The following is a 13,107-nucleotide window of genomic DNA, read 5'->3' on the forward strand; positions in this document are numbered from 1 at the left end:
TTAAAAAAAAAAAAAAATCCCATTGAAAAAAAATGATTTGTTTACTTTTTTTCCCTTTTCATAGCTGGGAAAAACCTCACATTTCCCTAGATGATTTATAGTAATATTTAAATGCAATCCCTGAGACATATCCTGACTAAGATGCTTAATTTTAAATTAGTTAAGTGCTTATTTGGCTGAAAGGGATTTTAAAAACAAGATCTACTTATGAGTCTTCAGGCTAAAGAAATATTCTAGTGAAGGTAATTAAAAATGGGATTTTTTACTAACTTCAATACAGTAGTAATCTGCAGGTTTGTGTTTCAGTAATTGCTGCACCTCCTGGTTAATATGATAATCAGGACCATGTTTGCAACCCCTGAGAACTCCAAACAAACAAAAAAAATGGTAATAATCATCCTCAGGCTTCATAAACATTTTTTCTTGGAGGAACCTTCTGACTGCAATTATAAATATTATTTATAGTGACGCTATTACTTATCTCAAAATCTACAAACTGCTAATATGCTGGTGTTTTAGGACTGAACAAGATTCAGAAGGGGAGGAAGTCTGGAAATCTTCATCAGTAAAATTATAATAAAGGGAAATGGGCTTTTATTTTTCCTCTGTTGTGTCTTCTAAAAGGCTTTAAGATGCTGACATAGAAAAAAAAAGAAAATGGGAACTGTTTGACTAAAATTAAATACAGTTTCTGATTTCTTAATAAAATAGTATTATTTTTAGGAAAATAATGTATGAGATTTTTTAGGGGGTTGTTTAGTTTTTTTCAATGTCACTTCATTTAAAAAAAAAATCTCAGCAGTGAGGTGTTTCTAATGTAAGTGGAGAGGTTTTGCATAGCACTCCTCAGCATTGCTGTCTTAGCAATTAATCAGCAAAAGGTGTCAATAAATGAGGGTCAGCTTGGAAAGACACGGGAGGAATCTTCTTGGCAGGAGCCTTTGGAAACAGTTTTGTGGAGGAGACTTTCTAGCAGTGTGGAAATTAGTGACATGATTTATTAGCTGATGGGGTTTCTGGTAGGTGGACAGAGGGTGTTGAACTCCAGGCAGCACCCCCGGGGTTGGCTTCATGCCACTGGCTATCTAAAATAGCATCAGTCCTTCCCAAAGCTCCATATTGGTGCAACTGCCCACAATGAGGAGGAGGAAAGCAAAAGTCTTCACATATAAACACACCTTGGTCACAAACCCTACTCTCACCATTCCCTGCCTTTTGCCCCTCTCCCAGCTGAGAATTGTTCAGTCATGATGCCTGTGACAAAGGGAGCTGGAGAAGATATCATGGGGTATAGGATGGGAAGTGACCTCATGAACCACCGCATCAGGTTCCCTGACATCTCAGGCCATTGTACTGGAGAAAGACCCAGCAAGATGATAACAAAAGGGACTCCTGTGGATTACAGGAGGGAAAGGCAGCTCTCAGGACAGTCTCTTTCCTTGAAGGCTCCTTCCTTTTTGCAGGTGCCTGTATCATGCAGCACCTGAGTAGTGGAGTTTATTCCTAAAGTTTTTCCATCCTGGGTTCAAACATTCAGGATCAGGTTGTAAAGAAAGTCCATGCAAGTAGAAATGCTAACAAAGTAAATAATTTCACCTTTCAGATCTGATGCCAAATTCTGTATGAGAATGGGCCTTGATAACTGACAGACTCTCAAAGCTGGGCTTATAACAAATCTTTTAAATTCCTCTGTTCTTCAAGAAAAATAAAGCCTATTAGTCCTTTGAAAAATATGACTAGAATTCACACACTGGGTATGCTTCTAAAAGTCTCCTTTTAAGTGTACACTTTACAGTCCATTGGAAAAGCACTCATATAGTCAAAGATGCCAAAATCAAAGGCTGGCTAGTGTCCAGTTAATCCAGCCAGCAGGTGTCTGTAGATAGCTGGTGGAGGTTCTCTGTAGACATGATGTTAATGCTTTTTCAGGCATCATTTAGTAAAAAAAGAAAAAAAGGAGAAAAAGAGGAGCTTTTAAAATTGTTAATATTGTTGTTATTTTTTGTAGTTATTATTATTATTATTGTTATTTCCCCAGGTGTTCAAGTCCTAGCTTCTCCATCATTTAATTTGTGCATGATTTTTCATTAATATTGGTGAAAACAGCAAGATCTGAAAATGGTATTCAACCCCAGAGCTAGAAATGCTTACAACTTGTCCTTGTTATCTGTTTGTTTCTCAAGAGTAGAGGTTTTCTTTTTCTGCAGGTTTTGGAAAAACTCATGTTAGTATCTTGCTATGAACAATGTGGAAATCAGAATATCAAAAGGAAGACAATATAATAATCTATTTTTTGAATCTAGTTCAAACAAGTCAAAAAGTAATGTTAGCTGCCTTCTGCATTATCAACCTAATTAAAAAGAATAATTAGAAGTATTCTATAGATGAAGGAAAAGTTCAAGTAAAACTAAGGACTAAAGGCAAATTTTCTCTCCCTGAAACCAGAACATTCTTTGCAATTAGAAAAAAAGAGGTACAGTAATTAAGGGGAAAAGAATCATTGCTTTTAATTAATAAAAATGTTTAGATTAATAGGAAAGCAAAATACATTGTTATGGACAGATCATAACTTCTTTTCTGTTAAGAGCTGCTAAATGTAATCCTCGTATATCATGACATACACTGAGTGCTTGAGGACTTTCAGCAACAAAGTGTTGCTTAAAATAAACTGGTGTTTATTTTCCCCGAAGATAACTCCAATAACCCTGACTGTGCCTTAGAAGAAACAGCTCATCTTGTTATTGTCTCAAAGGTCTGAGGAACCTTAAAAACTGCTGTAAAGGAAGTGCTTCTGTTTTACAGGTAAACATCAAGGCCACCTGAAGGCTGTGGGCTGTCTTTGGGCTCTCTCATGGAATGAGGAAAGCCCACAGCAGTAGGCAATGTGGTCAGCTTTCAGGTCAACATGGAATGAAGGCATGGGGAAAAAACAATCTGGTAATGAAAAATGAGTCTGTGTGGATGGGGCATCGTTGGCAGACTAACTACAGACCTTTCCTATACAGCCACATCCAATTTCAGACAGGCTCTGACCCTGGTGCAGGCTTAGCTAAATGTGATGCCAAGTGACATTCATAACCCAACTACTGATTTTAGGACTTCAAGTGAGGAAGAAAGGCCTCTAGACTCATGAGGGGCCTCTCTCCTGTCCACTAAAGTAATGTTTTTCAGTGTAAACATCACCTGGGAAACATAAGCTCTTTCTATGGCTTTGAAAATTTCCCTCCTGAGCTGCAATTTATTTTTGGGATCAAGTTGTCTTTCATCCTGTGACAGTTGGTGGTGCCAGGGCCTCTAGTCACTAATGGAACATAAATAATTAAACAAATTATACTCCTGCAAATTCATCAGTAGTGGAAAACAGAAGCCAATGTGGCAGCAGAGGAAAACCTACTTCATGAGCAGTCTACTCCAAGATTTCGTTTAAGAAATCAGAGTCTTGGAGGCCAGTCTCTCCTGTCCTGTGACTCTGCAGCAGGGGCTGAAGAAGGATTTTGGCTGCACATTCATCAGTGCTTCTTCTGGATCTCTTTCCAGAGACACACACGGGTGCAGCTGTTTAGGGGATTGCAATTAGACCAAAAAGCTTCACCTTGCACATAAGACCACAGAAGGAATGGAAGAAACCCCAGGTCTCTCCCATAGGCATATTGTAGCTTCAGGGGAGCAGGAAGAAGGATTGCAGAGGTTTGAACCTCATACTCCCTGGGACTAGGCAGGTGTGGAATGTGGGATAAAGTTATTTGCTGTGAAATATCTGGTGTAAATATTCCATACGATGCACAGTATCCAATTCTCTACACTGCTGAGTCTTATCCACTCACCTGAGGTGACACCAGGCAGGGATCACTTCAAATGAGCAGTCTGCTTCAGACTTAGGGAAATTTTCCAGCTTTAGCCAAAATGCCAAGAGCCAGGACTCTGCCCTGAAACTGTCTTAGCCCCAGGAGGGACCCTCAGCCTGGAGTGCAGCCCACATGCAGAGATGATGGAGACACAAGGCATCCCAGACCCTTGTGGTGTGGAGATACCGGTTCAGTCCCACACTGCAGTGAACCAAGTAAGGATGTCCCTCTCATGCAGGCAGGGTTAATAGTCAAAGGTTTTCTCCCTGAAACACTACATTTAAATGTGCTCTATGCATTATTCATCCCTTTGCAGCAGCGGCAAGAAGAGGCAGCTGTCAGTCCAATTTGCATTTCAGATCTCTGCCCTGCAGCTGCCTCATGGGGGGCACAATAAGGAATGATGAGGTCCATGGGACCAGTGGCCCACGCTTTAGGGCTGGGGAGCAATTATTTGCCAGGGTAGCTGCAGTTCCAGAAACATCATCATACCCAGCTTTGTCTAGGGAAGGCTGGAGGAGGAATTTCTTATAAAAAGGGAGTTTTTTCTTGCATCTGTGTTGTACCAAAGGCAGGGCAGTCGTGACTTTCAAGAGCTTTGCTACATTCCTTCTCTTGCACCTTTGTCTCTGTTGGCTTCTCCATAAAAGATTATAAAACCCACAAAACTTTGGGATTCCAGTTTATTTTCTCTGAAATTTGGTAGATACAGCATCTCACGTCTCACTAATGATTCTGTTTGGGATCCTTCTATACAACTACTTTGAATATGAAGCACAACATAAGCAATATCCTGGCCAGTGTTAGTGGTGCTTTTGTCTACAGGGCTGGATACGCTCCAGCCTCAGAGAAGTTTAGGAAATGCAACAGTTTTCAGGCTCCTATTCTGCTAACACATGGCTGGGCTACTACAGCTTGGTGGGAGGTTATTATACAAACCCAAACAGAGTCAAGGTTAGATATCTGACTGGATGTATTTTAGCTATGCTACTCTCCCTGCTAACAAAAGCTCATAACATTCCCAGAGAAAAGAACATAAATTAGCACAAACTTTAAATCTCTCTAAATTATCCTAGCAGAAAGCAAGCCTTGGTACAGACAGAACAGCATGGAGCTACTGCTCTGGAAGGCTGCTGGTCTCCCAAGTGTCTTTGCATCTCTAGTATTCAAGCCATTAATCCTGTATTGAGTTTTACTGTTTAGATGTTGGGCATCCATCTCATTCAGGGCTCTCCAGTGCTGAGTTTTTTCATGTACAGAAGGTCTGGTTAAGGTCCACTTGTCAAAATGGCCCAAAATTACAATGAGAGACACAATCTGCAATACAGAGGTGGTGAGAAAACTTGTTCCCTTATTTTTTCACCTCTACTGCCAAAGTGCATACAGCATGGGGTGGCTGCATCACAACGGAAACAAGAAGCAAGACACCTTGAAATTCTCACATTGAGAAATAAGTAAAGTGGATTTCCTCTACATCCCTCTTTCAGCACAGTAAGAGACAGCCATATTCCCCAGTGAGAAAAAAGGGAAAAGAAAAAGCTAAAGTTAAAACTGCAGATGAAATATATCTCTTAGCATAATGACTTGGTAGATGATAGCACTTTGATCTTAGAAATTAGAAAACAATTTGACTTCAGTTTTTTCTTCTGGGTATTATGGCCAAGATTGTATCAACACTAAAGTAAAAAGATCTGTTTTAGCTCAAGTATTATTTATTCACATGCTTTATGATTCTGTTTCATGGAGAAATGCAGGGATAGCATCTCATTAACTGAAGGAAAATAAAGTTTTCTTTTTTAACATCAGGAACATAGGAGCTCTGTAATCAGGGGTAATGTTTAAAACACTGAATGTACCTAGAGATATAATGTGACAAGGAAACTTCTCATGCATTCAATGAGAGGTGACAGCACACAGATAAAATACTAATCCCTTGTTATCAGCTCTAGGAACCAGACTGAATGCAATTGTCAGAAATTCTCAGCAGAAGTTGACAGGACCAAGACAGGGTTCATTTAGGGTCCCTGGAAATTCCTGCTTCATTTGCATAAGTATTTCAGCAAGTACTTCAAGAGTCTTCCTTTCCATCAAAAGTTTAGGCAATTAAACACAGCCACATAATAAGAACAAGCTATTGTTTGATGCCTGGTATTTGAACTCTAACAACTACTGATTTTCAGGAAAAGCGATCCAGCATCTTAGCCCCAGTGTACTGCTACGTCCAGAAGTATATGTCTCTCTGAAGCCAATGTCTGTTCATCTGTATGTCTGTTTTACAGCACTTAGGATGATGGTAGAGAATCAACATCAAATTAGGAAAATACTTTATTTGAATTTTTAACTCTCTGCTTATTTATATTTTAACTCTCTGCTCTTTCTGTCAAAGGGTGATGAACTTTTTTTGTTCCCTCAAGGTATGATAATATCCTCAGAAAAAATTAATATTGGATTTTATAAGTATTTGGTATATTCCTTGGTGTTCATCCATTAGCAGTTAATTGCTGTGTTGTTATACAAACCAGAAAACAACAACCACAAATAACAACCAGTCTCTGCCTCAGGACACACAACAAGCTGAAGAGAATGATCTGAAAATGCTTTAAAGAGATGCTTGCCAAAACCAGACTTACTGTTTATGGCCAGAACAGATGCCTGCTAATTCAGGTGGGCACTTTATTAAAGCAGATTACATCTATACACACACCACTGAGTCACCAGCACTATGGCCATTCCAGCCTGAATGGAGAGGGCTGCAGTGTCCACTAGAACATTCTAGGCTAGTAATTGTAATTACACTGGGATTTGCCCGGAGTGAAAACTACACACTCCTCCAATGAGCAAACTCATTATTCCTGGACCTGTAATATATCACACCACAGCCTTGGTTGCTGATGATACTGGAGCCCCAGATACTTGACTGTGCCAATATAAATTCTTATGCTGAGGTACAAAAAAAGCTGGAGAACTGAACCAAGATCTAGTTACAAGAGGTAGAATGATCTGGTGGTTGCATCCTGACTTGTAAAGCAGAGAAGCTCTGTTTTCTTTCTATTTTTTTCTCAGGAACATGCATCCACTGCCATATGGCAAGTTGACAGGAACTTCCTAAGCCCCATTTTATTCACATGTAAATTAATCAGTAATGCTATTAATTCAGACCTTCTTCATAAGTGCTGGCAAAAGTATATCAAAAAAAGATATTTTAAAGGAACCTATAACAGAGACTGTGTATTAAGAAGGATAACCAAGGGCAGGGAACTGCTCTGAGCTCTACCATTGCTTGTTTGGGAATTAGAAAAACAGTATTGCACCTCAGCATCTCACAGCTTCCCCATCTATAAAATGGAGATATTTTATATCCCCAACCCTCACTTTATAAAGCACTTTAAGGACTGAGAAAGTTACCTTCATATTGGCATCTTGATTCTAGGGACTATATTTTCAGAAGGACACTTACCACCACCCTCTCCTATTTCTACTGAACACTCCTTTCTTTTTGAAGTAATCAACTTCCTACTGTTTTAATACTGTTAGTGATCCCAGTCAGAAGCAGAAAGCTAAAATGAGCAACAAAAACATGGGCCTTCATTTAGAGACATAATCTGTTTAATAAATATGACTGTAAAAGCAATAAACAATAGCAATTATACATTACGCTACATTGTATTTAACGAAAGGGAAAAAGAAGATGAAAAAGTACATCAAAAAAAGTAATTTTAAAATTAGAAATAGTTCCAACACTATAAGAAAACTTTTTGATCGGCTTACTATAAAAATAAGTTGGCTAATGTTGGACTTCAGTGGGGACTATTATACAGTTGCAGCCAAAACTTTCCCGTCTTTCTTAAAGCTGTAGTTGCAAAGACAATAGCAAAGCCGTACAAACTGCTGTGTTTCTACTTGTCTTCAGAGAAACTACAGAAAGAGGCAGAGGATCTATACTGTGATTATCTTTTAACTACTAGGGGTCTAATGTTCTTGGTATCATTTTTATTTGCCAGCAAGCAGGTTGATTTAGGTTTGTGTCCAGTTTGTGACAGAGAAATTCAAAACCACCACCACTAAATCCCTGCCCTGGGAATCTGACAATGCTGCTTTCTCCTGTTGCCATGTGCAATGTCTACTGAACAAAACCCACCCATATCGGGAATCAAGGTGCTTCCTAATTGTGCCACACTAAATATGAACTGGCCTCTATTTGCCTTCACCTAACATAGTTAAGCAAGTGTACACTGGTTGCAGTCTTTATCTATTTACACTTCAAACCAAAATCCTGGTGCTAGTTTTACCTGAGTTGGGTTGGAAATCAACAGTTGTAATGACCACAGGTTAGGCTTCAGCCAGATTACCCAGTGTCTTTGGAGGACTTGTTCGAGGTATGCTAATCCTACTTTCCTGCTGTTCCCTTGCATAGTCTACCTGAACATGTCCTACAGCCTCATTTCTAGTTGCAGTGTAAGACAAAAGCTTAAGTTCTTGGTAAGAAATCAAATCTTGCGTAAGAGTGGTCCTGTGGTGCTGAGGCTCAAAATGCATGGCAACAGTCTCAGGCCAAATTCTCTCTTCTGCCCACAGTGGCAGGAGCTTGTCAGCAATTAGGGGTGCTAAGATGGCCACGGGAAACTGCATAGACCTTTCCCTGCTCTCTATTCTATGGACAAGGTGTCTTTCAAAAAACTGACAGGCTTTTGGGTGACTCCAAAAATGTAGAGATCTCCTGGAACTTCCTCAGACAAATTCAGCCATTAGCACTACATGGAGCTGAGGGTGTTGCTAGGGCTTTGTTTTAGCCAAAATTGAAGGTGTAAGGCTGGTACAAAGTACAGTGTAAGTTCTTGCTGGCAATAACCTCCTGCAACTGCAGCATGGACAGACCTCCCTCCCTGCCTGCAATGCATGCTTGTTCTGTTCAAGGTTAGGAGGCAAAGTTATCTTCCCATGGTGCTATCAGTGGGATGCCTTGGTGTGAGTAGGCTAAGAAAGTTGTGTCAGAAAGAGCTTGGCCTCGCAGGTGGGATCATCCACACTCAGCCTCCTCACAGCTGTAGGGCACAGGCAGCAGCTGCAGCTAGAGGAATGAAGGGCAGAGTCCAAACAAAGACATAAATCAGACTGACCAAGAATATTTTCAGTGCCTTTAAACTCCAGTGTGATTTTTTTGTGTGTCCAAGGAAAGTCTGCTGGGGTGGCTAACCCTCCCATAGCCCAAAGTGCTAAAAGAGCAGTTAAATCTAAAGCAAAGGACCCTAAACACTCCCTCCCACTTCCCTAGTCCTTCTCCCCCCACATCCCAGCCCACCCCTCTCCCTAAAGAAGAGACCCCCATGCATATTCTTGGCCTATATCATTATGAATTTTCTACAAATTAGAGACAGATCAGAAAAAAGAGAGTGAAAGGGTGAGGGAAGGGCCGCAGGAGTGAATAGTGGTACCAGTTCCTCTCCCCCCACCCCCCACTAAAATTGAACACCTGTACAATGCAGTTCCACTATGATCTCAGTATAATGTCCACATGCACAGGCTTAAAGCTAAAAACCCTTTGTCATCTGAAGAATTAAAAAGTCCAAATGCAGTGAGCGCTCCTCCTTTTTTAGATACAGATATTGGTGTCCTCAATTCAACCATTTACATAGGTAGGGATTTCTTTTGTGCTCTGGGACTCAGCAGCTGTGGAAATACTTCCTGTGGCAAAGAAAGAACAAAATTAGAGTCAGTAAATAACAAGCATATTTAGCCAAGGAAGATGCTTGAAGGTATCACCTTGCTGGCCTTTGGGATTCAACTGCTCCAGACTGACACATTGTTTCCAGAAATGTTTTCTTGTCATTCAAAACACTGAGGGTGATGTCCTGTTCTTTTGCTAATGAAGATGATTCACCCATGTTGAACAGAAGAGGGAGAGGCCAGAGCAGAGGGGTGGAGGGAAGGAGGGGTTGAGGTCCTCAGAGGAAATGTGTAACTCATTTGCAATGATAAGGTGTTGGAGATTTCATAAATAACCTTAAGCTTTGCATTTGCTCACATCCAGAAAATAGAAATATGGGGGGGGGGGGGCGGTTTACGCTGCCAGAGTTTGGAGAGAAAAATTAAATGATGCAAGGACATTAATTCAGATTCCTCCAAGAAAGTATCCCTGAATGTTAGTCAAAGGTATTCTAAAAAACTGGTTTCTGAACAAGCATACAAAAGAGAAACACCCAATTACAGTCCTGCTCTGTTTTCCCAAAAGAAAGAAAACTCATTAAAAAAGAAATTGCTGATTTCCAGAAACAGATGAGGTTGTTGTATAGGAGAGTGAAGAGCCTTTGCACTCTCTATTCTGTTCACACCTAGGTCCAGATGTCTTCATTTTGTCAATGAGCTGGGATTCAGTTTTCTCATTCATCTTACTGACAGAATAGAAAAATGCTCTTAGGAAGTTTGGTGGACTGATTCCTTTTGATACATAATTGAGTCTATGTATCCCACACATTTAACTTTTGTGCTCGTTACTGCAATTACAGGTGCAAAACAAAAGTTGTAAAAAGCCAATTTCTGGTTCAATAGTGTCCAGTAGCACAGCTGAGAAACGCATAAAACTCTGGCTATTGTAGAAAGCCAGAAATTCTATAGCTGCACCAATTGAAAACCTACCCCTAAAGTTGGCTTTTGACTTCTCTTTATCTAGAGGCTTCAAGGGTTTAAATTTCCAACACCAGCAAAATCAGTTTCGAAGGAACCTTGAACAGAGCTAGCAGGTTACTGACACTTGCTGCTTCAGTCTGAATGACCCATGAAAACATATCTCTCCCTGCTCCTGGAACAGCATGAACCATCACCATCACATTTTTTCAGAAAGGGGAAGCTCAAAGGTCAAAGCCCATCTGCCTGTAGAAAGAGAGTTCCTGACTTGAAATTGGGTGTTTCTCCCTTAGCATCAATTTTGCCTTGGAGGTTTCTGGGGAAAAAAAACCAAAATCAAACCAAACCAATGTAAAAAAGAATACTTAAAGTTAGGACCCACCGCTCCGGGTCTTGGCTTGAAACCTCTTGGTGATCCACAAGCTTTTTGGAAGTCCTCTGTCCAGACTACCTTGGTTGCATTTCCTTTCCTTGGGTTCTGGACTGTGGCCTGGGGTTGCTCTGTATGGGGAATACCACATGGGAAGGTTGGTCCCTCACTCTGTCCTGTGTTCTGGTAAGCAGGGATGTCCAGGTCTGCTGATGAATAGCTGCTTAAAAGCTTTTAATAGCTACAAGATCTCCTTAGTGAACACATGAGGAGAGATCAGCATTGACTGCAGTGGAGCTTCCAGCTTAGACACAGTTTCATCAAGGCTCTTTCTTCTTTTTTCTCCCAGGTTGTTTCACAGGCCACAATCTTAGCATATCAAATTCCCTCCTTTAATTGCCCTTTTCCTTGCTCCTCTCTATAGTAGATATGACTCCAAACCTACTTTAGCAAACACTCCCATACATTTTAGGGAGTCCTCAGGTGAGATCTAAGGTTTATTTAAGCTGATGAAATTGTGGAAATAAGGGATCTCAGTTAAAACTATGCTTCACTTCTGTCTAAGTCACAGAATCACAGGATGGTTGGGGTTGGAATAGACCTCTGGAAAACATCTAGTCTAACCCCTGTGCTAAAACAAGCTCACCCAAAGCAGGTTGCACAGGATCATGGCCAGGAGAGTTTTTAATATCTCCAGAGAAGGAGACTCCACAACATCTCTGGGCAGCGTTTTCCCTTTAATTCCTCTAAAATAGCTCCATGTCCTTATTTGCAGGGGTCCTGCACTGTACCTCTGGGCTGAGCCTGCAGAACTATCACATCATGATAGTGAAGCTGAGCAATGCCCAAGCAACACTAGCTTTAGCAGAACATGTCTGAAACCTCCCTGCTCCATCCCAACACTTCTACTGTAGTCAGGATAACAGAAAACATATGAGCAAATGCGTGACTGATCCTAGAATGCCCTCTCCAAGTCTCTTCAATTTAGATCCTGCTTTTGGAAATACTCAACCACAGAGGTCTTGGGAGAAATCAGCCTGAGGGCAAACCCAGGTGTCCCATGCTGAGATCCCAGGTTTTGCTCAATTTATCTGTGAATCAGCCAGACTAGCATCGCTGCTGGCAACAAGGTCTGGCAGCAGTCAAAACATCAATAGACATTTAGCTTTTAGATATGACTTACCAAATCACCTGCTCACCTCCGTGTTCCAGGTGAGGGTGGCTGAAGTCCTTCTGGATGTGGGGCTTAGCCCCGCAACTATATCAGCCCCAGCAAAATAAATTACATTGCCAGCAGGATTTTTTGAGAAGGGGAGGGGATCTACGTAGAGCAACTAGGAGAGAGAAAAAGTCTAAAGTTGTTCCCCTCCCTTTCATCACATGGCAGTGAGGGAGAGGGAAGAGTTAGCAAGGTTTCCTGTAGCAAAACTAATGTTGCAGCAGAAGAGGATGGGAGGAGGATTGTGCAGGAATACGGGAAGGGGGGAGGCTGAGAAAAAGGTTAGCCAATTATAAGTCAGAGTCTGACCAGCTGCAGGATGCTGCAAGTTATTTACCTATGGGGTGGACTTCCAACTTCTCATCTACTAGTTGCTCATGGCTCATCAGCTCACTTTGAGGGACATTAGGTATGCTTTCCCTCTGACTGACTGGACTGACCATCTCTTGATCTTTTTCATTCTGCATCTGTGCATATATATTAAGGCCAGGAATCTTCCTAAAACATTAACAGAAACCATCATTGTGTGGTATCTGGCAGATGATGTAGCATCAGCTTTTACAAACCAAGAAACAACTCACTCCAAAAAAGAAAACCCAGCAAAACAAAGCCCAAACACCTCAGTGAAAGGTAGCGATGGTGAGAAGGAAATGGTTCAAGGATAGTCATACCTTTTGAACTTGTAGATTACAAACACGGCTAGTCCCACAAAAACGACAGAGAGGAGCATCAGCATAGCTGAACCACTGTGACTGGGAGTGAGGTCCACTAGGGGAGCTGCAAGAGAGGAGAAGGTTAGAGCCATCCCAGCCTGAAGTGAAAGCTGCTCCCTCCAGAAATACAGTTCATCCTCCCCTCTTATTGCACTTGTAGCAGATCTCATCTGTTCACATGTTTCCAGACCTTCTCTCCCTTCCTAATCCACCTGGGAAGAAACACAGGTTCAGATCACTTGTAGTGCTAAACATACCCCTTGATATGAAGTCCCACAGCTTTCTCCTTAGAGGCCTTCTCTGTCCTATGAGAGGATGCCCAAAACATACTCTCTCATA

General features: G+C 41.2%; 1 protein-coding gene across 5 annotated transcripts in view; it reads right to left on the bottom strand.

Annotated features, from left to right (window-relative positions):
• Positions 1-7,433: 7,433 nt before the first annotated feature.
• SORCS1 (sortilin related VPS10 domain containing receptor 1) overlaps positions 7,434-13,107 on the bottom strand; it is a 269,664-nt gene continuing 263,990 nt past the window's right edge. For 2 of the 5 annotated variants that reach the window (XM_064663263.1, XM_064663266.1), the window contains exons 25-28: positions 12,727-12,832; positions 12,393-12,553; positions 10,849-10,967; positions 7,434-9,527 (exon numbers count right to left, since the gene is read on the bottom strand). In XM_064663263.1, coding sequence (XP_064519333.1) covers positions 9,471-9,527; positions 10,849-10,967; positions 12,393-12,553; positions 12,727-12,832 — 443 coding nt within the window. In that variant the 3' untranslated portion in view covers positions 7,434-9,470. The remainder of the gene's footprint in view (positions 9,528-10,848; positions 10,968-12,392; positions 12,554-12,726; positions 12,833-13,107) is intronic. The other 3 variants (XM_064663267.1, XM_064663264.1, XM_064663265.1) reach the window with 3 other exon arrangements.

This window comes from Pseudopipra pipra, chromosome 8, assembly GCF_036250125.1.
Source record: "Pseudopipra pipra isolate bDixPip1 chromosome 8, bDixPip1.hap1, whole genome shotgun sequence".
In the NCBI taxonomy this organism is placed as follows: Eukaryota; Metazoa; Chordata; class Aves; order Passeriformes; family Pipridae; genus Pseudopipra; species Pseudopipra pipra.